Raw genomic sequence first — 22,769 nt, 5'->3', positions numbered from 1 at the left:
GCAGATTACAAAGGGTTTTTTTGTAGGTTTTTCCCCTCCCCTAAATCCCATCTTCTGTAACAGTACAGAAGAACCAAGAGATTTGTTATGATTTGGAAGCATAAAAGGCGTGGTCAGGTTCTGTGGCTGCTGGGAACAGGAAGGTTCAAGCAGCAGCAGCAATCCCAAAACAATGTAGGGCTCAGGAGTAGAAATGGAGAAGGTGAGTGATTCCAGTCCAGCCCACTGCTTACAGAAATGATACAGGGCTCCTGTAGACATCAGAAGTTTCACAGCTTCAGACAGGATTACTGATGAAGGTAAAACTGTCAAAGCTTCATGGCTAATACTACTATGAAATGGTAGCTTCCTTATTATTTATCTGCTTCAGCTTGCAGTACTCTACAACTTCCCATTCCAGCATGCTGGCAGTAGTCTGTAATCACAGCCAGCTGTAACAGGCTTTCTTCATTATCTGTAAAAAATTTAATAGACATTAAATTCCACTCCAAAGAGTGCTGTATCAGCCTAGAAAAAGAAGAAAAAGCACACATCACAAGAATGGCAGAAAGGCTTGGTAAACATTGCAAGTACAAAACAGTGTTCTCACCCTCAACAACTTCACAGAAATGCTGCAGAAAGTGTTCCAGCACAGTCAACCTGAACAGAAGTTGTCTAGAATTATCTTTCATTAAGCCATGTGTCTTTTAATGTAACCTGGGTTCAAAACCATGCATTGCCGAGACCCCCTTAATCAAATAAACTTCTAGACAGCATCACTCTAGCACCCAAGTACCTTCCAACTAAGTGCTGCAGAGTTTAGTCCTCTATAATCAGCCTCTCCTCCCTTTCTGGCACTGTAACAGTGCAAAAAGCTGCAACTGACAGATAAAGGAGGGGGAGGGATAGATCACCACACATATACATCCCTTGCGTCTGTATACAAAATCCATTATGAAGTGGAAGCTAAGCAGACTAGAAAAACTGTGTCTCATGTTTGCATTAACAAGTTATTGCCAGATCTTTGACTACGATTTATGAACAATGCATGCAGGAAATTAAGAAAAAAAAAATCATCAAGAAATTATCTCGTCTACAAAACTGGGCACATGGTGGTGAAATCACAACACAGTATAAATCACAGGGAAATCATACACATGATGCCTAAAGGCTAAGTTTTTATTTCAACAAAGCCAGGTTCACAGGAACAAGCCCGGTGCAGTCACCACCACAGAACCGCAACAGCTTCCCCAGCTGGGCGGGGACCTCTTGCTGAGAGTGAAACTAAAATTTTCCAGCAAGTTCATGAAATCACCACTATCCCTCCTCTTTCAGTGAAGCTCTTAAAACACAACTTTCACATTTGCATACACAAGTAAGAAAGTACACAGACAAGGCAGATAAACACACAGAAAGACAGGAAAATATAGCTGCAAAGTTCCAAATTCAGACCCTGACCAGCAGGAGAGTCTTAGCATATCTTTAATAAATTGCAAGAACAATTACCAGCTTCCCTCCAGCAGAGTTGGAAGGACATGGTGAATCTACATACATCAGAATCCAAATGACAACATCCAGACATGGCATATATAGGAGAAAGTAACCGACCCTCAGCAGTTAACCTTACCAAACATGTGAAGCAGCTGAACTCAACACCCATGAATAGTTACGAGATGCGTTTGAGATTGCATTTCATTTGAGATATCAGAGCTGACCAGGCAAGGAGGGTGGGTTGGGGACAGAGGGGGAGCAAGAAAGAAGCAGCTTCCAGAGAAGCTGGATATCTAAAGTCTCTAGTTGTTTGTCCAAGATGCACTTTGTCTGCATCTACCACATTAAGTCTCCAACCACATGAAGCTAGTATTCAGCAGCAAGAATGTCCTCAGTCTGTCACTTCTGTCCACAGTCTCTCTCCCCCCTTATAAACCTTTCACTGGATGACTCAGATTTACCTTTAGTTATAGCATTGCTTTTTAAAAATAAGTGAACATGTGAGAAAACATATTGTCCACATGGCATTCTTTTATTCTGCAGAAAATTATTCCAGTCACAACCTAGAAAACTACTGTTGCCTAAAATCATCACTACCATTCAAAAAAATCAAAAGACTTCAGGGCAACATACACCAATTCTTATACCAAATTCCAGATACTTTTAAAAAAAATTAGCAATCATCATGTTTCTAGTACTTCTTATCATTCAAGGTTCTCAACAGTCATCTTCTATATCCCCAAAGCCCAGGAGCCCTCCATAGTGTGCATGTGACAAGGAAGTAAACTCAACCCCTAAGAGCAGTCCAGTTGTGTCAGTGATGCACTCCCAAGCATGTACACACGCACTTGTTGCTGGCGGCCTCCAAGCCACCCTTGCTAGCTGGGGACAACTCAGGGGGGTGTGGAGCAGTTCAGCACAGACTGCAAGAATTTTCACCCCACCACATGATGGAAGAATTTACCAACCTCCCAAGCAACCAAATGGAAACACCTCATTTAAGACACACTTCTAACAAGCCCAGATCCACACACTGCTGTATAGTTATTTTCAACTTGAAAGGGCTGCATAATTTCTCAGGAATATCACCATTTCCAAACGGAAGTCCCAGAAGGGGAAAATAGATACAGGTCTATGTATACATACATGTGCACAGGCGTATGCATCTACATATACCTCCTTCTCTCTTATCTAAGTATATACAACAAAGATGACAACAACTCAACTCTATTGCAACTTGTTCCATCACTTAAAAACCACAGCATTACCTTGTGGCTGAGCTTTTCTACATCAAGAAGAAACATCCAAGCTAGAGGAGCGTAATTACATTTCTGTTTACTTTAACATTCACTTTATGAGGGAGAAGGGTAGGAACAGGAGCCGTTTTTAAAATATGTCATTCCCTGAGGGCTGAAACTCATGAAACGCTTTTTTCAGAAACAGGAAGGTTTTTTTTCCCCTTTGGAACTCTCTCATCTCCATTTCCATTTCCCAAGCCTTACAATAACTTCAATGGGTATGTCCCATCACCTTGTTTATCCCCAACTAACGTATTTAGTACTCAGTATTTTATTTGAGCCTTTTTTGCCAGCAGAAATCGTGTTGCCTTTCTTTCAAATTGGTCACAGATGATACCTACTGACCCAGCTACTAGTTAAAACAAAAAAAAAAGAGTTATTGGAATATACTAATCTTCGAAAGATCTACCTTCCTTCAATTTTGAAGACAGTCCACATCCGCAGTCAGAAAACAGAAAGGACAAGGAGGTCAGGGTAAGTTTTTTTGTTTGTTTTCTTTCATTAGTTGTGTGTTTTCCCAAAGAAGACTAGGTTTTAGCACTAAAGATCAAGGCTGACCATGGTGGATGTTCTCAATATTTCCCCTGAGAAAAGCACAGATCCAAGTTATGGATAACCCAAATGTTACACACATCTGTCAATCCCAAAGTCTGTGACAATCAATAGAGCAGAAGAACAGCAAAGATGACATCAATTTTACAGTTTTCCCTTCTGATTAAGAGCAAAGGGAAAAAAAACACTATTCTGCCATATAAACAGGCCTCATCTGAAAAGAAAAAAAAAAAAATCCTTAAAAATTGATAGCTACCATTGTGATATGGTGACCCAAAACTATAACATAGAGGTCTTTAGCACTTCAAATTTCAACTGGTTATGCATCCTAAAAACCACTCTTCCTTAAAAAAAAAAAAAAAAAAAAAAAAAAAAAAAACACCCACACCTAGGTATGCTGAAATACAGTACTTAGATTAGACTTAGGCACACGAGAAATCAAGGGAATTCTTAAATAATAAAGTGGATCCAAATTCATTAGCAGTTATTTAAACACAGTACAAGCACACCATTTCTATCAGCCAGTTCCATCACCCAATTCCTTTTAGACAAAACTGCTTACTAAATACTGCATATGTGTAGAAATTGCCTTTTTTTCCAGCCACTGTGCTTTTATACCAAGTTGAAAGAGATGTCTAAGGCATTTCAGCATTTCCACTTATTCCCCATTTTTATGTATCAACACTGATTCTCATGTGCTAGAAAGCTTGCAAGAAGTCATGTCTTGGGGTTAAATTTTAACAGACCACATCATTATATTTGCATAGGTGTAGTTAATAAAGAAATCACTGGCAGAGGGTAATATCCTGACCTTCTGTCATGAATTTTAATTGCCTACAGATGGTTAAGTTTAACCTTACCTTCCCACCTGAACAGATCCACTTGAGTAATTTCTCCCTCAACCTTATGTAGCACAGCTGCCATTTCCTGGAGCACACTGCTGTGCCCATGAGTTACCTGCAACACATCCTGCAGTGGGTACAGTGGGTCAGGTGTGACCCCTGCATGGAGGAGCTGAGGTGGGTGATAAACTGGAATTACTCTGCCCTAACCCAATTGAAGAATTCTCCCTGGTAACACCATGGCTGCTCTAAATCAATTCATTTCTAAATCGGCCCTGTTGTTGTGACTTTTACGATCTTTATTGCTCTTCTAAATTTGTCAAACTTCTTCAAAGAGAATTATTTCTTATCTCCAACACAAGCTCCCCCTCTAACCAGGTAGGTTGCCACAGGAGAACAAGGTCACTCTAAGAGAAGTCAGCTTGGAAAAGTTAAGGAAAAGAAGCAAGCACTCTTCAATCTCTCCATGAAATTAAGAATTTCACCTCCACTGGACAATGAGAATCTTTCCCTCTACAGCACATTAATGCCAGTAACAACTCAGAACAGACCAATAGATTTATCAAAGCTGAATTCAACTTGCAATTTATGAAAAACCTTTAAAAAGGTCTACAAAATACAACTACTTGAATTTCAGTAAAACTTAGATATCCATTAGAGAAGGTACAAAGCTCTTCCCCTGTATAAGCAGTTTTTAAAATAAAGATTTGATTGAATAAATGACAATCCATAACAAGATGCCTTTGCAAAAATCACACATTGCCAGATTCCTCTCTAAACATCCTTACTCAGCACATTTTATGTGCCTTTTGGGGTTTTTTTTTTAGTATGTGTTTTTGCAAAGAAACCACTAACTTTGCATGCAGCAACTTGCAAGATCCTGAAAGATTTTCTGCCAAACCTCCTCTACACTATGGTGCTAATTCACCATATAAATATTCAGAGATACTCTTGAATAACTGCCAGAAGGGAACATACTCTTCTGTAGCTACGCAGCCACATCCATGCTTAGTTCACTGCACTAATACTCTGCCCTGGGATGGAAATCCAAGGTCAGGCAACAAAGCTCCACTAAGACAGGAAAAAAAAGTCCCAACAAAAAAAGCAAGCAATCTTGGTCACTCCAAGACACTTTTATTCCTTAATATTTACCTTCCTAGAGAAAAGCAGGAACCCCAAAATTTTCTTTGTAGATGAAGCATAAAGCTCCCTTTGACTACCTTGCTTCCACATTTTTTCCCAATAATCCAAAAGCCAGACCTGAAAAAATCATTTCAAGATGAGTTTCTATATGAATAGCTGCAAGGGGGTGGATAGAAAGGTGACCATCCTATATTTCATATATCCCTCAGATATTGACAAAAACACTGAAATACCATCTCAGCTAAGAAGAGAAGCTAAACAAGGCTAAAGATACCCAAACATATTTTCTGCAGCTGATGACCAGATACATACATCATCAGCTCAGAGCTAAAATAAGTTTGGGAACCAACCAGCTTGCTTACACTAAATACAAAGAGGAGTTTAAAGGCAGAAGTAAGCATGAAGGTCAGGGTGGAGGCTTGATGGGGAGGGAATAAGATCAGATTCTGTTTTGCTCACATTATTCATCCCTTTTTAAGAGGCTAATTTTCTCGTTTTAGAGATCAAAAACCCAAGAACTCAAGGCCAAGGTGATATTTTGGACCATTATTTCACTTAGCTTTACATTAGATAAGTATATTTTCCTTGAGGATGCAATTTTCAAATTAGCCTCTTTTGCATATATATATTCTTACTTGAATAGGAATTTAAAATGTATCTTCAAAATTAACTATGTGGTTATTCATATTTAATTTAGTTGTTTATTCTACAGAAGGATATTTGAAATAGGACTTTAAAAATTATGTAAAGCTGAGGGGACTTATTTAACTAGTTCTACTTACTAAAAAAAGAAATTACAATTATTGAACCAGCTTTTAGTAAGGTTCTAGCAAAGAAATCCTCTCACCTTGTATTAATACGCCACCCTCCATTATTGAGATATAATGAAACCAGCTTGCTCTTACTTTGCAGAAAGTGCAGGGCACTACTTTTGCACTTGAAGGGTAGAGCAACAGGTTATCTATTTATGCCACAGATATTTAAATAAACAGCAGAACATTATTTGTAACAAGCTGGATAACTCCGGAAGACATGATCAAACTGACCCACCCATTCCTCAGCTCTGCTTTCACCATTCCAAGTCCTGCAGGACTGAGGGGCAGGGGGGGAATGTCTGAAGACTATTAAGAAAGGAATTCCAGATATATAATAAAAACTGTATCTTGTCCCCCTTGATTAAGATAGTTGAAGGATATATTAGCTAAAGAATAGTAATTTAACCAGGAATTCACTTTTGTTTCTATTTTTTTTGCATTAATTCAATATTTAGGTCTCAAAATAACTGTCTGCAAAATAGGTTTTATAACACTTTTAACTATACCCACCTTACACAAAAGGGGCAATTTATACACCAATTCTCACAGATATTAGATTTTACAATTTGTCAGACTTTCCAAAAAAGCTTTTATGATACCTTGCAGATTCCAGATGGTAAGAGTTCAATTTATTCATCCAAAAAGGAGAGGAATAAAAAGAAAGGAAAAAACATAGCCTCTGTTAAGTATGGCACAATACAGATACAAAGCAGTTAAAAAGGCGAATCTCACACAATTGACACACATTACTTTTCCCACCACTTACACCCCCCACTGCTTCCCAGATAAGAGATCCAGATCAAAATCTCACCCACAGCCACAGATTCTCACCAAGATCAAACATAATTAATTCAATTGCTTTTTAAAGACTTCCAGTAACATTAGTTATCATAATTACAATTCAACTACTCTGTCAGCTGATAACCTTTTGGCTCTGCTGAATTTGGGAGTGCCAAGAACGTATCATTTCCTTTTTTTCACTGTATTGTAGATGAGAGTTGAGTTTCAAATGTCTACAATCTCTTTACATTTTTCTGGCAGCACAAGAGGTTTTTAACAGGATAGCAGGTTAAGGTTCTTTTTGAGTACTGGAACAGTATGAAAGGAACGTTATTATAAATGAGAATACTAGGAAGACATAATATCTTATGCCTTCTTCCCTCCATCACTAGAAGAAAAACAATTATGTGCATTGTGGTATGAAGGGAAAAAATTGTCAGATTAGTGAGCATAAGGACCCAAATTCATAAGAAAACAGACTTTTCCAACTGGAAGAAACAAGCCTAAAGTTCCAATTCATTTCACAATTTCTCTCCTCCTTCCCATACCCACACAGATTATCCAGAATACTTTCATAATCAGGTTGCACTTTTCTAAGCCACAAATCTTTGTTTCAGATGATCACTATGGTGCGTTATCATCTTTCAACAGTGCAGTGTATCAGGAGAACTCATGTTCTTTAACCCCTTCTTTCTTTCCCCAGGCAGCAAAATGGAGTTCAACTGAACATTACATTTTCATTAATTTTATTATATGGGGACAAATATAAGTTAAAGCCAGACACTCAGGGTCAAAATAAGAAGCTGTAACAAAAGGTAGTGAGAACTATCATTGAAAATAAATAAATCAGTAAAACATTTTTAAGCAGTCTTCATTTTTCAGTCAATTTATCTGAACATTATATAGAACTAGTCCATTTTCACCACCTGATTAATGGTTTCTGCTTGATCCCAGCTCCTCCTGACCAACAGCAGCAGGGAAGCACTGTGGAGGAAAGGATGCATCAGGACTTCAAAGGCAACAATCAGCAGCCAATTTAGAGATTTCATTTTTTTTTCCTGGTCAAATCACACTAGAACCTCTATGCGAGTACATTAGATAACATTAACTAATTTTTCCTAAACAGCTGCGGTGGCAAGTTTTGCAGTGTATCACATCTCCTCCAAAGACCATTCAACAGTTCTAGACTAGTTCAGAGAGGACTTCACTGTCAACCACAGACTTAATCCTGGAACTAAATTTAATCAACTACACTAAGGTCACTGAATCTTTTAAGGATGAATATAGCAGTCCAAACCTCTTCAACATTGTATTGCAAAGAGACAGAGTAAAATCAAATTTGACACACTTAAAACAGGTCTGGGCTTCTGGGGCCCTTCACTGATTTCACACCAGTTCTCAGTATAAAAGGTACCCTGCACAGTTCACAGGCAAAGAGACCTCTACATCACAAGTGATATTTTGCCCAGAACACAACAAATACGTTCTCTAAATATAAAGCCACAAACTATGGGATCCACCAGGTATTACGTGTTCCTCTTCTACCCCAACTACTACCTCAGAAGTGGGCATTGCATGCTAGAGTGATCTGTGACCCAACCCAATAACCTCTAATTTAGGTGTAGCATCAAGTGAACCAGTGATTGACAAGTAAGAGAAACATTAAAGTAGCTGCAGGATGCAAGAGTTCCTGCAATGTGAAAGTGCCCTGGAGCAGAAGTATCATACTTGCATACCTCTACAGGGCAGAGCTGCACTTACTGACACGTTGCACATAGCATACGATTCCTGTGGGAATTCAGGAGCCCCAAGGACAGCAACCTCACCCAGGAAGTAATCTAGAAAAAGACCTCAATTATGCCAACCACAACATGCCATCACTCACTTCATGATGGAACTACAGCACACGAATGAATCCAATGCAACGATCACAAAGGTAGGAGACATTTGACCAGGATAACCTGCACAATGACCCTGTGAGCACACTTGCCACCTCAGTGCCAGATGCCAGAGCACCATCAAGCCTTAGCTACCACACTCTGTACTGCACACATCCTGCATCACAGCTCAGCACCCCCTTTTACACTAGGTAAACCAAAGAAACGGCTCTCCAAACATATTCCTCGTATTTCCTCCAGGTTAACACAGTTTTAATCTCTTGTCAGAAGGGTCCATCATTATCTATGTGATGACTTATTTCCTCTCTATATATAGCCCTAAGCTCTCCTCCTTTCTAAGCATTTCCATTATTTGGACTTGGACACTGACATAAGTATCATGACCATTATTTCCTCTCAGTTAAACAACTACAGCAATGAAATCACTCTTTTCCCTGAGATGGGTTTTTTTTAAGAAAAACTATATCAGAACTGTCCCTGTACAGGCCAGCACCCCTTGCAACACAATGGCTGTTTATCATAACACTACATCCTTGCAACCATTGCTAGGGGTGGTGGCCAGATGGTTGCCAATACCAGCAGAGGGTCTTGTGGTTGTTTTATTTTTGAGAAGGGAAAGTAATGCTCCTTTTCTCTAGTTCTTGATTAATGACTTTACAATGTCTTTCTCTTGGGGAAATCAAGGCTCACTGTAAGCCAGCTCTATCCTCTTCTGCTTAGACCAGCATCTTTCAGCATCATTTTGGTACTGACAACTCACTGTCAGCTTCACGGAAGCATAGAATAATTTATGTTGGAGAAGACCTCTAAGATCATAGAGTCCAACCACTGAATCCAATCTTCCACTAAATCCTTTTTTGGGCCTTCAGCCTCAGACATGATCACTGAGCAATACCTCTCCCATGCAGAAACACATACAAACACCCACTCTCTTCCCCAGAAGGTGCTGGGGCTTGCCTGGTTTATTACAAAATACCCTCAATGCTCTCTGGCCCCTCACTCTCTTCCCAGTGCACATTCTCTCCATGTAATACATCAGAAACAGGTCCCATCATGTCCTACACTGCAGTCAGGTGCTCAGGAAATGGTCAGTGTTTTGAACCCTTTGAAAATTTGAACTGGCATATCAACACTGAAAAGCTGGCATGAGGGCTCTAACAAAGAGGAAGTTGCAGGAAAGATGATATGAAGCCAATGAGGCAACAGCATTCAACAGCAAAAAAAAAAAAAAGTATAACAACATTGTCCACTTGTTTCATTGGAGGTTTAGACTGTCTCAAACTACCTTCTGACTACAGCACAGAGATGCTGACTGAAAAACAAAAGCACAGGGGGCCTCAGGTGTCAATACACAGCCCTGCCACACACCAGGACACATCCCAAGGCAGCAGGAGCCAGCACTGCCACATTTATCCCTCCACCCTTCCTCATACCATACCATCCTCATACCAGGAGCATGGCAGGAAGGAGGAAAAAACAAAAAAAAAAAAGAGTCTCCATCTCTTTTGCTCTTCCTCCATACACTTTGCAGCACACAGAGTCAATCACTGCAGTCTTCCTTCAGCTGGAAGAAAAACCACGAAGCTGAACAAGGTAGAGGAAGCACAGAACACACACATGCATACAAAAAAAGAGCAACTTCTGGGAAGAATAGAAGTATGTTTTTCAAAAGGCAATGTTTAGGGCTTTCTAGTTTATTTTGGGTAATTATTTTTAATTGCATATCATGTTCAAAAATTATTATCCTCATACTTGGAATTGAACCAGACATCTATTTTTAAATTTTATTAATCCAGTCACAAGTCATCCCCAGAGACAAGAAAAATAATAATAAAATCAATGCCACAAACAAGTACAAAGTCACCCTGGCTTTAAATTAGCCTGGTTGGTTATTCTGTGTTGCCATTATGTTTAACACACATCTCTGGATTGCACATGCCACAAAACCTTTCCTTTCTATTACAGATATCTCTCACTAAAGATCCCACATTGATGCAGCAGTCATTCCATCCCTGCACCTCAGCAGTTCTGTAAGTCTTGACTGATCTAGTTTTCTTTGGATAAGAAAGAACAACAAAAGCATCTGCATGGAAAAAACTGATGCCACCATTTTCCAGTTAAATGCTCCAAAGGATCTTCTTTCAAGCACAAATTCTGCCATTCCAACCAGTTATATCTACACATCAAGGTAAGCACATACAGTCAGGCAGAGAGTAGGCTATCACATTTTATGTTTGTAACATAGAGGTTCAAAGTGAGATTTATAAATATCCCAGTCTCACAACTGATAGTAGACCACCACTAGTGCTAACAGGAGATGGGTGAGCAGGGATTTTGCTTCAGTACACTTCGCTTTAGTCAGTACACACTCTTCCAGTTTGTTCAATGTATTCTGCTTGATTTATATTGTGTGACACATGATAATGGTATGTTACCACCAGGACTCTGCCCCAATTGATGCCTCAAGACATGCATAAGTCCTCACCTTCCCCATTGCACTCCTGGCATTAAATTCCACTGTTTCTCTGAGAGGGGCTATGAGACCCAAACTAGCAATCAAAGGGTGATCACCCCTCAAAAGCAACCCATTTCACAAAGCCAGCTACCGTTCTTTCATCCTATTGCCCACACCCTTACTTAAGGGTTTCAGTGAACACAACTTCCCTTCTTTAGGTACGGTATCCTACAACACACAAAGAGATCTGTTACACCACAACTCCGCTGTGTGCCTTGCTCAAAATTAACTGATCTTTTAAACCAAAGAGTTGAGGGGTTTCAATTAGAAAGATCAGAAAAGGTACATTCCGTCTCTTCGTTTTCTTCATGGAGATGAACACACCCAATACTGTTAGTCACTGTGTAAGCAAAGTAACTATTATCCTTTACCAATGATGAAATATTTAACACTGCCTGCTGAGAAGGGAAAGTTATTTACCATGTAGTGACAGAAAACCCACTTCAGCAGATTAAGGGTAGAGAAGAAGGTTTCAACGTCAGGAAATTCTTAGCTCAAAGGTCTGGAAAGACAAATAGCCTTGGTGATCTAGTACAAAAATTATTTCCCCCTCTTAAAATAAACATGAACAACAAAATACAGTATACATGGAATTCATTAACTTCAAGTTTCCCAAGTTTTAGGAACCACTTCATTACAGCCTAAATAAAAACCCTTCTAAACAGCTGCTTTAGATTTAACAAAAATTAAAATTTGGGTTCTCCTGACCAGAGGAGGGTCTACCTAAAGACTTGAAGTCAGTCCTGAGACTTCATAGCAGGTCCTCATGCTCCCTCCTGCCATGCACACATGGATGGGTAAGAAAGATGCAGACAGTGTATTAACCTTTTTGGCATAAAAAGGCATTTGTCCAAACTCTGAAGGGATGTCATTCAAGAGGCTCTGCTGGGGGACTGAGAAGTAACAGACACCACTGTGGCTGATGCAGCAGTCATTCCATCCTTGCATCTCAGCAGCTCTGTAAGTCTTGATTGATCTAGTTTTCTTTGGATAAGAAAGGACAAGAAAAGCATCTGTATGGAAAAAAAGTCACAAACTGATGCCATCGTTCTCCCAATGCCCAAAAATAGAAGAAAAAGCTTTTCCTGGTAGTGGTGTGATATACCTGAACTTTCTTACTAGCACTGGAGTATTCTTGCAAAAACTTGACCTCTTCACCTCTACGTTTTATGCGCTGCACTTTACCAGGAGGGGGAAATAAGAGGGAAACAGGTCTGGAGAGGCAGCAGTGCAGAACTTGTTGGGAGCCTGACATCTACAGAGACTCTGTAAAGCACTAGCAGAGTGCTTTCAATCTCTTTTCTTTTAATAATGATTCTCCTGTAATCAAGGAGCTTTCTGTTAACATTCAGAGGGCAAATAATGAACTTTAATTGGGTTTCAATAGCCTTCAAAATAGAAATAAACCAATACAGAGTGGTATGGCATTTGTGACAATGGATACAACCTCATTTGAACTCTTCCCTCCTGTTTCTCCAGTTCAATTTTGGACATGCTGATTGTGCACTTAAATATAAAACCACTTCCACATTAATACAATGGTCAACATTTGACTTGTCCTATCAACATAGCAATGTAATCTTCCAAAAGTATGCTTCATTGCTTTAATAAATCCTCAAATGCCTGGTGAAACCAGAACAGTGGTTGGGGGGGGTGGTTTAAAAGTGTCCTTTTGTCCTAAATTAGCTCAATGCTCCCAATCTCAACTTGTCAGCGAAACACAGCACCCTCACTGGCAAGTACATAGGCACTGTATGAGTGACACTGTCACACAGACTACTCCTCTGCACAGATTATAAAGCTTGTAAATGTATTTTTTGAGTAAAAAGACCAGAGCAAATACTTCAGATCCAGACTGTAACCTTTAAGAACTCTAAGATTAAACTTAATAAACTCTATTCTAAATGAACAGTGTGTTAAATAAGCTAATTTTTTTTTTTCTTTTTAAAGCTCAGTAAGTCAAACCAACAAGCTCTAAACTGGGCACAACAGACAGGTTGAAGAGAAACATTCCTGAGCACAGAGGAAAAGCATTCAGAGTGAAACAACTACACATCAGTATCCCAGAGAGCAAAACTAATTCAGAAGGACACTAACAGACTTTCTTGAGAAAAGGCTCCATGGAAGTTAAAAGAGGCATGGTATTAACACAGTATGTTCCTGTGAATTTCCACAAGAAGTCTCATCCAAGAACAAGATGTACATGTAGAAACCAGGAAAAAAAAAATGAACTCTCTCTGGAAATGATTTATGCTGACCATAGCTGTTGTTCATTATAAAGCTATAACAGAAGTTAAAGCCTGGAAAGAGGCAATAGAAAGGTCTTGGTCTGTTGGCATTTAAATACTACTTTATTTATTCTCTTCTGTTAATACAATCATATTTTATAATATAACTATTAAAATAACAGAAACCAAAAGGCTTCACCCTATTCCAAACATGCTACCATAAAATGTTCAAATAAATCTCCTCCATTTATTATTCAAGCACAGACTGCTGCTCTTTGCTCATCCAGGATAGCATGGGTAAATTAAGAATGAAAAAAGATAGCAAAAAACCATTTCAGAACTTACACATCACACAATAATCATTTCTAACATCATATTTTAGGAGCATATTTCACCTTCAGTCCTCTGCCATGATCTAGGTTAGGAGGGGGTAAAACCCACATTTGATGCTAGGAAATAAAAACAGAGTACATGGGAACTAATTAAAAGCTATTTATGGAATGAATTACATAGACCCATCAAAGCATGTTCTTTCATGGCTTAAGTGCATGTTTCTCCACAGCTTAATGCATAAGCCAGTGACCAGCCAGTCCTTATGTGTTTGTCTTATTCCTCTATAAAAATCTCTCAGTTTCTGGATGTTGGGTCCTCCTGGTTTATAGCCAGGTGAGGGGAAAAAACATTGAAGCCCAGAAAGGAACTTCATTATCAATTCATGACTGGAAAGTACTGCTGTACATTCCCTATATTGATCAGCAAAATAACCTCAAGAATACATATCTAATCTCGGTCATGTAGCCAAATCCTCTCCTACCATCAGGCATCCAGTGTTTTTGAGAAAGAAGTTAGTCTTTTACTGAAACACAGTCAGCCTGTCTCCCACCAGCTACAGGTTCAGCAGCTCTTCACCACTTCTTCCACACCCAGCAGGAGATCCACTCACCTGAACACGTGCTAGGCTGCTAGAGTGTCTCCCCGGGATAGGAGGTGACTCCTTACAAGAGAAACTACAATTAAGCTGTATAATGCTCAAGTTATTCCTCTCAAGCATCTCAACATGTTTCATGCATCTGTCCCATGCACTCAACAGATTAATAAATACCTAAAAATGTAACTTATCAAAGAGTGAACATATTTCTGAGCATAAGAAACCTTCACAAGGTCACTGCCACAGTTGTAGATGTGTAGATGTCCCCACTCGTAACCACCCTCCCCTGCATTGCTGCAGCCCGGACCCAGAGCTCGTTCAGACAGTCAGAGACAAGATGCAGCCCAAAACACACCCAAACTCAACCCCTGCCCTTAGCTGAAAGAATTACAACTGCCCACACCCTCTCTATTACAGCTGGCTGCCTTCCAGCAGCCTCCCCACTGACAACCAGCTCCCAACCCAGGCCCAGTCTCTGTAGGTACAATTCATAGGCATGTCAGTCTCCCAACCACCTAGATATGCACTTCGAGGCAGGGAGAGTGACTGTATCAGCCCGAATCTGCTGGTCCCACAGATAAGTGACAACAAAATATAAATAGAAGTGTTTGTATTTCAGGTGGGGGGTTTTTTTTGGGCTCCACTCAGGGCTGAGCCCAATCTGGTCCAATAATTCAAGTTTCTCTTTTTACTTTCTCCAAGGTAGTATCAGGCAGCATGGATGTCCTTTCAGAGACATCATAATAATAAATAAATACATGGCAGTTTGACTCTTTCTTGATAGCAGATGTTTCACTGACTTTGCAGCTGGCTATATTTACAAATCAGTAGTTTCTTGCCTCATTCCCAAAATTACAGCTTGCAACAGAGCTGTACTATTGCTTCTATCAAATCCACAGATTCCAGAGGTCTATTCTATTTCCTTAGCCTATCATTTTTGTTGCTACCTTTAAAACTCCCAGCTTTCTTTTGAGAACATACTGACACTTTCTGAAATTACAACTCAGCTGCATCCCCAAAACACAGGGAGGGGAGAAAGACATAAAACAGACTTCTGACAAAGTACAGAGCACTATAAGTTATTCTTTCATCAACACAAAAAGGAGTCAGACAATGCAACTCCTGCCTCCCACCTCATGATGTTTAAACCCTGTTATTCATTCTGCAGACTGTTATTAAGGAATCCAAATAAATGCAGTTCTCCCCAACTTCATGCTGTGAGCATCTCAGTTCACAGGAGGAGTGAAAACATCTGTGCTCTTCTCATTGTGCATTTTCCTTTGAAGGAGGGATATTGTGCAACACATTATGCAGGCTCCAAGAACACCAATCTGTGCTGCTACCTGGCAGCAGAGCAGCTATACTGTCCTGAAACAACAGTTCAGCTCAAGCTGAAGTGCTCTTCTCCTTATACACCTACACTGATGTACCTACTCCTTACTCATATTCAAAAGATTTTAATAAGAATACTTCCCTACTTTTCCCTGCTCACAAGAATCAATCCCAACACACAGCACAGACAGGTGATTCTTCCAGGAGAAATAGTCAAGGTGATGATCAAAATTAGGAGCAGTTACTGAGAGGTGTTTAGACAGCACAGCTCATTCTTTGCTAAGCTGTCCAATGCTGTGAGCTTTTAGAATTTCTTTGCACATGAAAACATTTTCATGATACTGTATGAGAGTCTTCTTTCTTTCCCCAGACCTGAGGGCTGAGGGGAAATGGAAGGACAGAGCTTCAAAAATGTACTGGGAGAGGTGTAGGCAGGAACTCCACATTGCCCCGGTCTGCTTCTCACCTAGGTGCACCCCTCCTCCACAGGATCCTCATCAGTGGGGGGGTTCCACTTCAGCAGCAGCCTCTCCCCACACCAACTTTCAGACCTCTTTAGATACACCTACCACATTACACATGGTGCCTCACATAGCAGTTCTTTTTCAGGGTTATGTCCTCATTTCCTGGCACAAATCAATGGGCTACTTTTATGGTTTGGGTTTTGGGTTGCTTTTTTCTTTTCCTCCCTGAGAAGCTTCAATTTCTATTCCAAGACAGAGTCGTGCTTCAAACACACGAAGCAGCATATGTTATTTCTTCCCCTACCAATCACGACAGTAGAAGAAACCAGCCTGGTACTTGTATATATGTCATTTCATAAATGCTAGGCAATACCCTAGAACTGTCTTCATTGCAGCACCCAATCTGTCCCCACCAAACAGCCCAAGAAAAGGAAATTATACAAGTGACAGAAAGGAGCCAGGCTACAGCAATGGAACAGTTTGGTCTTTAAAAAAGTAATTTTAGTGTGCAGAAACAAGGAGCAGCAACTTTCTTGCTCATCTTTAACCCCTTGTCCACACACTCTGCACAAACATCCCTGAGGAGTTCACACAGTGAAAATCTGGCTACACCAACTCCTCACCCACTTGACAGAATCCTAAGGGTCTGCCTACAACTATGACAACTCGGGACAATTTCACACCAATGGAGCCAAAATGGAAAATGAGAAGCAGGACATTTGGCCTGTAGCTATCTGGCAGCGAGAGGCACAGCCAAAGGAACTGGTTCCAAAGGCAACATGTGGCACTGTGGGACAGGGAGATCCCTAAGCAAGGGGGCTGCCAGACAAGTAAGTGTTGCTTCAAGGGGTCAGACAGACAACAGCAGCAGTTCTCAGAATAAGCCTTGCCCAAAAACTCCAGAAGTGAGTTACAATTTCTCAAAGCAGTCTTTCAGTCAAATACATTTAATATAATTAAAAATGAAAGGTAGATGAGGAGAACTAAGTTCCCCTCAATTTAGACAGGAATTCATATCCTAAAATGTACCAGAGGCATAATCTTCCAGAGATGTTTTTCCTGTCACGTCTTACTGTTTAATTATATATCACCATTCCAAGCTACCATGACGATTTTAAGTTTGTCTTTTTTCCATAATTAATCATTGCAAAGACTCATCTGTTCTTCAAGCACAGTGATGACAGCACTGTTTTTACCACTGTAAGGTAATCATTCCACAACATTCCTTCCCAAAAGCTATTGCAACGAGAAAGACTCACCTATCTTTACAAGATGCTTTCCAAAGATATAAATCAGCTCCATAAACATTACTTCATACTACAGGCAAGTAAAAATGGGAAACTGCTTTTCCATAGCAAGCCATCATATAGACACACAGGCATAGCACAGCCTAATAACACTAAATAACACTAATTATAAACATATAAACCTAACATAACCGTCCAGGAACAAGTATCCTACTCACTACACATCATGTAACCATCAGCATCCACCACTGGTGCAGGAAGAAGGGAAGCAGACTGTTTGTCCTTCTGCAAACATAAGGCAGCTTCCTTTATAAATACCATAGCCAAAAGTTATTTCACAGGCAGCTTTGGTCACTATCATATTCTACTCTAAGTGTAGAAGATGTATCTTCAAAAATAACTTGTAGCTACATGTAGATCAGTGCTAACAAACTACCTAATCAAACAGGAGCTACATCCAAAGCAGAAAATAATAAATGCTAATTGGACAACAGAAAAATGTCTTAATTTTTTTTTTGTATCACAAGTAACAAAAATGATATTACAGGCAGGGAAAATCTCTGCTCTGGAAGATCAAGCATTTATCACTTGTAACAGCTACAGACTATAGCACATGTATTTAAAGTTTTCTTTCTGACTACCGGAAGACAAAGTATTTCCAACATAATCAAAAACATGCAGCAATGCCCAGTGGATGTGTTTTATCCTTCATCCTCTCAGTTTGAACTCCCCAAAGAATAAATCGAGTGCTTGTAAAATTACTTCTTCCCCATCTGTGAAACCGTGTCAGATGCACAGGATATTGCCCTTTTTTGTATAAGCAACAAACAGAAATCCTGTTAATTGATTAGAATAGAAACTGTTAATTTATTTTGATTGCTCTATAGAAAAATTATGATTTTCTGCAGTTCTCCTACATCCTTCACATGGTATGCTGGTAGCTTCCCAATTACAAGTCAGTAAGAAAAAATTACATAGCTTGTTCTGCTAATAAAAATAAGCATAGGTGGGCACCACACAGCCCTGAGCAAATGTAAAACTTCATGTGTCTTAGTAGTCTCATAAGAGTGACTTTAGATCAAGGCTCAGGTTTTCAATAACGAATTACACTGCACATATTGACAATGCCACCTTTACGGCTTTCTAATTGCTTCACAGTTTTACAAAGCAAGATAACTAAAGCAGCCATGACTACAGAAAAGACAATATATTCAGTTGACAGGCTGCTAAAGACTGAAGTTTACACCCGGATCCAAATATTTAGAAGCATTTTCACTAATACCACTCTTTGTTAAGGCACAACCTCAAAAGATTCTGGCATTTCAAATTATAATTTTCTTCCAAGTTATAACAACAAAAAATATTTAGCCATGAATCTTAAATATCACTTTTAGAATATTAGTATTTTTAAATAACCATGATATCCTGACAGCTTGGTGATCTGTTCAAAAGAAATGATGAAAAACGTTGAAAAAGACAGACAATTGCTCAGGAGAACACAGAGAAAGTGATCTTTACACAGGACATACAACTATATCCTTTTATTTACAAGAATAGAGTCAACTATTTTCAGTGTTCTTATTTAAAAATGCACTAAAAAAGTATTATGACACTAAATCACTAGATCACATATTAAATCACTTAAGAGATTTTTCACCCACTGTAAGTGGGTTTCGTATTTTATTTATTGAGTGAAAATATTAAATGTGTATTTGCATGCTCTCTGTAATCAAAGTGTTAAAGAAATTTCCCGTATCACAGGTGAAGAACTTACAGAGCAGCAAGAAACACAATAACAGTCTATTTTCTACGACAGAAGAAAGTGGAGATCGATCCTAAAACTTTTTTGTTTCTGATCTCTTGAGCCTCAAAAGCCAGACTCCTTAGCTACCCCAAATATTAGTAAGTTAGAAGACAACACTTGTACTGTATTTCAAATCATTTAGACTGAAGAACTTTTCATACAGGATAAATCATCCCAGCAGGAAAACTTAGTGGGTGTTTGTTTTTTTTTAATAATTATCAAATTTTGCATTCTCTTTCCAAGATACCTAGGAAAAATCAAAGCATAGCTTAAAATATTTTCTCCTCAGTCCTGACAACGAGCCTTTAGTTTGCTGTCATCTGTACTTCAGGAAACTTCAGCCCTTTCATTAAGAAATCCCTCCCACAGGTTTACTTGTAGTGAATGGTTCAAATCTGAACTATGTAGTACAGTATGTTACTCAAAGAAATCACACATCCAGATGTAAAACAGTGTAATATTTAGAAAAGACGAATTACTTAAGATCAATCATCACTATTTTTAATCTAATGCTCAAGTCTTTTAGCTTTATATTAGAATATAGAGCATTTTCTCAATAACACACAAGAAGAAAGTTGAAGTGGTTTTAACAGGAGATTTACAATCATCTGTTCTAACCAAAACAACAGAACTTACTGTACAATTTGTTCATTCATGAAAAACCTCCAATACAGCCATGTTTCCTCATACATCCTATAAAACTGTAGTACTTACACACCTAAATGCATAAACTGTCTGCAAGCCATACCCAAACTCAAAGCCCTTAGAGATGCTGACTACACACTTACAATCAAATTAAGTTATGCCCAGAGGTTCCACAATAACAGCAGAAAATATAAAACACCACTAGAGAACTCAAGATGAAAAACCACAAGCATCTGTTTCATAAACTGCACTTCCAGAAGTTAAGAGCAAGACTGCCTCAGAAAGAAGGTCTAAGAAACAAACTACTCCAACAACAATGGGATCCAGATTCAAATCTGCATCCCACGTAATCTGACATATCGAATCATGACCAATTGAAGAGCTAGAGTTTTTTATGTATGGAACATTTTAAAAAAACACACTGCTAGGTTTCAGATATCAGAGGAAAGTCTTTTGGTAACAGGAGCATTTTGCATTTAAGAAACCAAAGGGAGCCTGGGAGGCTAAGTAAGCGAGCATCCAGTCTCTGGATGAAGCACAGTTTTCTACCAAGGTTTAAACAACATACAGCTGTCCCTCCAAAACCTCCATTCTCCTGTTGCTAAAGTGAGGGTACCTCATTACCCACCCCAGCATCGATCAGAGCCTCAGGGGACTCCAACATACCAAAACCAAGAAACTCCATGTTTTTCCAATAACCTTCAGATCTGTTACATGAATGTTTTGCTGGAGGAAATGCCTGAGTGAGTAGCCTTAGACAACTGTTTTACATTAAGGAGGAAGCACATTAATTTACTGCATGAGTACTACTGCAATGCACTTTTAGGAGGTACAGTATTGCGGTCACAGTTGCCATTTTCAGTGTCTGAGAATAAACACAAAAGCTGCCAACACTAGGTTGCATAAGAGCACTTTAAGCAAATGGTTATTTACAAAAGTAGAGGTAATTATAATGCAGGAGGTGGATCCCAAACAAATAGACTTGACTAATACTGTCAAAAAAAACACACACAAACCTAGAGACCTATAATTACTATTACTTTGTAAGTAACAGTAGGATAACTGCACAAACAGCTTCAGTCATTCATTGTACTACCAATATATGCCCCAAAAAACCAGCTGGACAAACGTGCTGTTTAAAAATGTAAGCTAAAGTCAGAAGCTATGGACAGAGATAAAAACAGGAAGACACTGCTCCTCTCGACAGCTTACCTGATCTCGACTTAATGATATCGCTGAACTCGCTGTGTCCCCCGCCAGGTCCTTCCTCCGGGTCGGAGACACGGGCCATGCTCGTGGGCTGGGGTACGCCACGGGTGGAGCCTAAATCCGACGGGAGAAGGCTCCCATGGAGGGCCCCGGGTCAGCACCTACAGCACAGGACGAAGAGCAGAGAGGCACGGTAACTCCACGGGCTACGGCAGGTGTGACTCCGCGTGCGACGGGAGGGGTAGAGGCTTGCTGGCCATGGCCACGCGTAGCGGGGCAGCCGATCGGCCATTCGTTGTGTCCCCGCCGTGGGCCACCTTATGGCATTTAAAAAGCGAGATGGCCCAGGCGGCCAGTTCAATCCCCAGCCGGGAAAGGCAAGCTTCAGTCACCCTTGGGCATGAGGGCGCGCCGCGCCCCCCCGTGACCCTCAGAGGGGCAGGACACGGCCCTTGACGCGACACCACCGCCACCACCCGTCACCCACCTGGCACCGAACGGGACAGCCCCGCTCCAGAGGGTGGCAAAGCCAAGGAGCTCCGCTCCCGCCGGGCCGGGGCGTGTGCCAGCGGGGAAGGGGACACAGGCAGGCGCGCTCCCCCGGCCGGCCCGGGGCGCGACAGCCACGTGTGCGAGAAGCCGCGCAGCCCCTCTCTGGGGTGGGGGAAGCCGAGCCCCACAGGACAGGCCCCACACACGGCCCCAGGCACGCACGGCCCCAGGCACGCCCGCCCCCGCCCGGCCGCCCCGACAGAGCCGCTGCCCCGGCGGGGATTTTGACCCGGCACCGGCCGGGCGTGCCGGCACCTCCTCCCCGCGGGGTGCGCGGCCGCAGCAGCGCCGCCGCCGCCGCCCTCGGGCACCTCCGCGGCGGAGCCGCCCCTCGCCCCCGCTCCCCGCGGCCGCCCCGTCCCGCCTCGCCCGCAGGTGTGCCCGCCGCGAGCACTGACCCCTGGCCCCCCGCCGCTACCCGAGCTGGGGAACAAACTTTCCCCGCCGCGCCCCTCCCGGTGCCGTCGCCTCCCCGCGGGGCTAGCCAGCCGCTCCCGGGGCACCCGCCGAGAGCAACTCGCCGCCACCACTCACCCCTCGGACACGGCGGTGGGAGACGGCTGCGCTCCCCCACGGCACAGCCCGGCTCCTCCCCGCACTCCGTCTCCCGGCGGCGGTAGCTCCCACGGCGCTGCGCTGGCGGACCCACAACTTTCTGCGCGAGTCGGTGGCGTCCCTCCTCCTCCTTCTCCGGCCCGGCCCGGCCCGCCCCTCCCCTCCCCTCCCCTCCCGGCCCGGCCCGGCCCAGTGGCGGCCCCTCCCTCGGCCCCGACGCCCCCTTTGTTGGCCGGGCCAGCGCCACGGGTGCGGGAGGGCCGTTCCGGCCGCGGCCCCTTCTCCGAGCGAGGGGCGGGAGGGATCGGGCCGTGCGGGGGCAGAGGGGAGGGGAGGGGAGGGGAGGGGAGGGGAGGGGAGGGGAGGGGCGGGGCGGGGCGGGGCGGAGCGGAGCGGAGCGGAGCGGAGCGGAGCGAGTCCCGGCCGCGCCTCCGCCCCGAGCCCGCGGGCGGTGGCCGGCGCAGCCCCGCTGTTCCTCGGGCGGTGCCCGAG

At 41.8% G+C, this 22,769-nt stretch overlaps 1 protein-coding gene across 1 annotated transcript in view; it reads right to left on the bottom strand.

The window, feature by feature from the left end:
- Window positions 1-22,362, bottom strand: part of UTRN (utrophin) — a 364,804-nt gene extending 342,442 nt beyond the window's left edge. The window contains exons 1-2 of the mRNA XM_032682362.1: window positions 22,257-22,362; window positions 21,174-21,331 (exon numbers count right to left, since the gene is read on the bottom strand). Coding sequence (XP_032538253.1) covers window positions 21,174-21,252 — 79 coding nt within the window. The 5' untranslated portion in view covers window positions 21,253-21,331; window positions 22,257-22,362. The remainder of the gene's footprint in view (window positions 1-21,173; window positions 21,332-22,256) is intronic.
- Window positions 22,363-22,769: the final 407 nt, after the last annotated feature.

Source organism: Chiroxiphia lanceolata, chromosome 3 (genome assembly GCF_009829145.1).
Source record: "Chiroxiphia lanceolata isolate bChiLan1 chromosome 3, bChiLan1.pri, whole genome shotgun sequence".
NCBI lineage: Eukaryota > Metazoa > Chordata > Aves > Passeriformes > Pipridae > Chiroxiphia > Chiroxiphia lanceolata.
The sequence above is the reverse complement of the archived record's forward strand: the minus strand, read 5'-3'. Positions and strand labels throughout refer to the sequence as shown.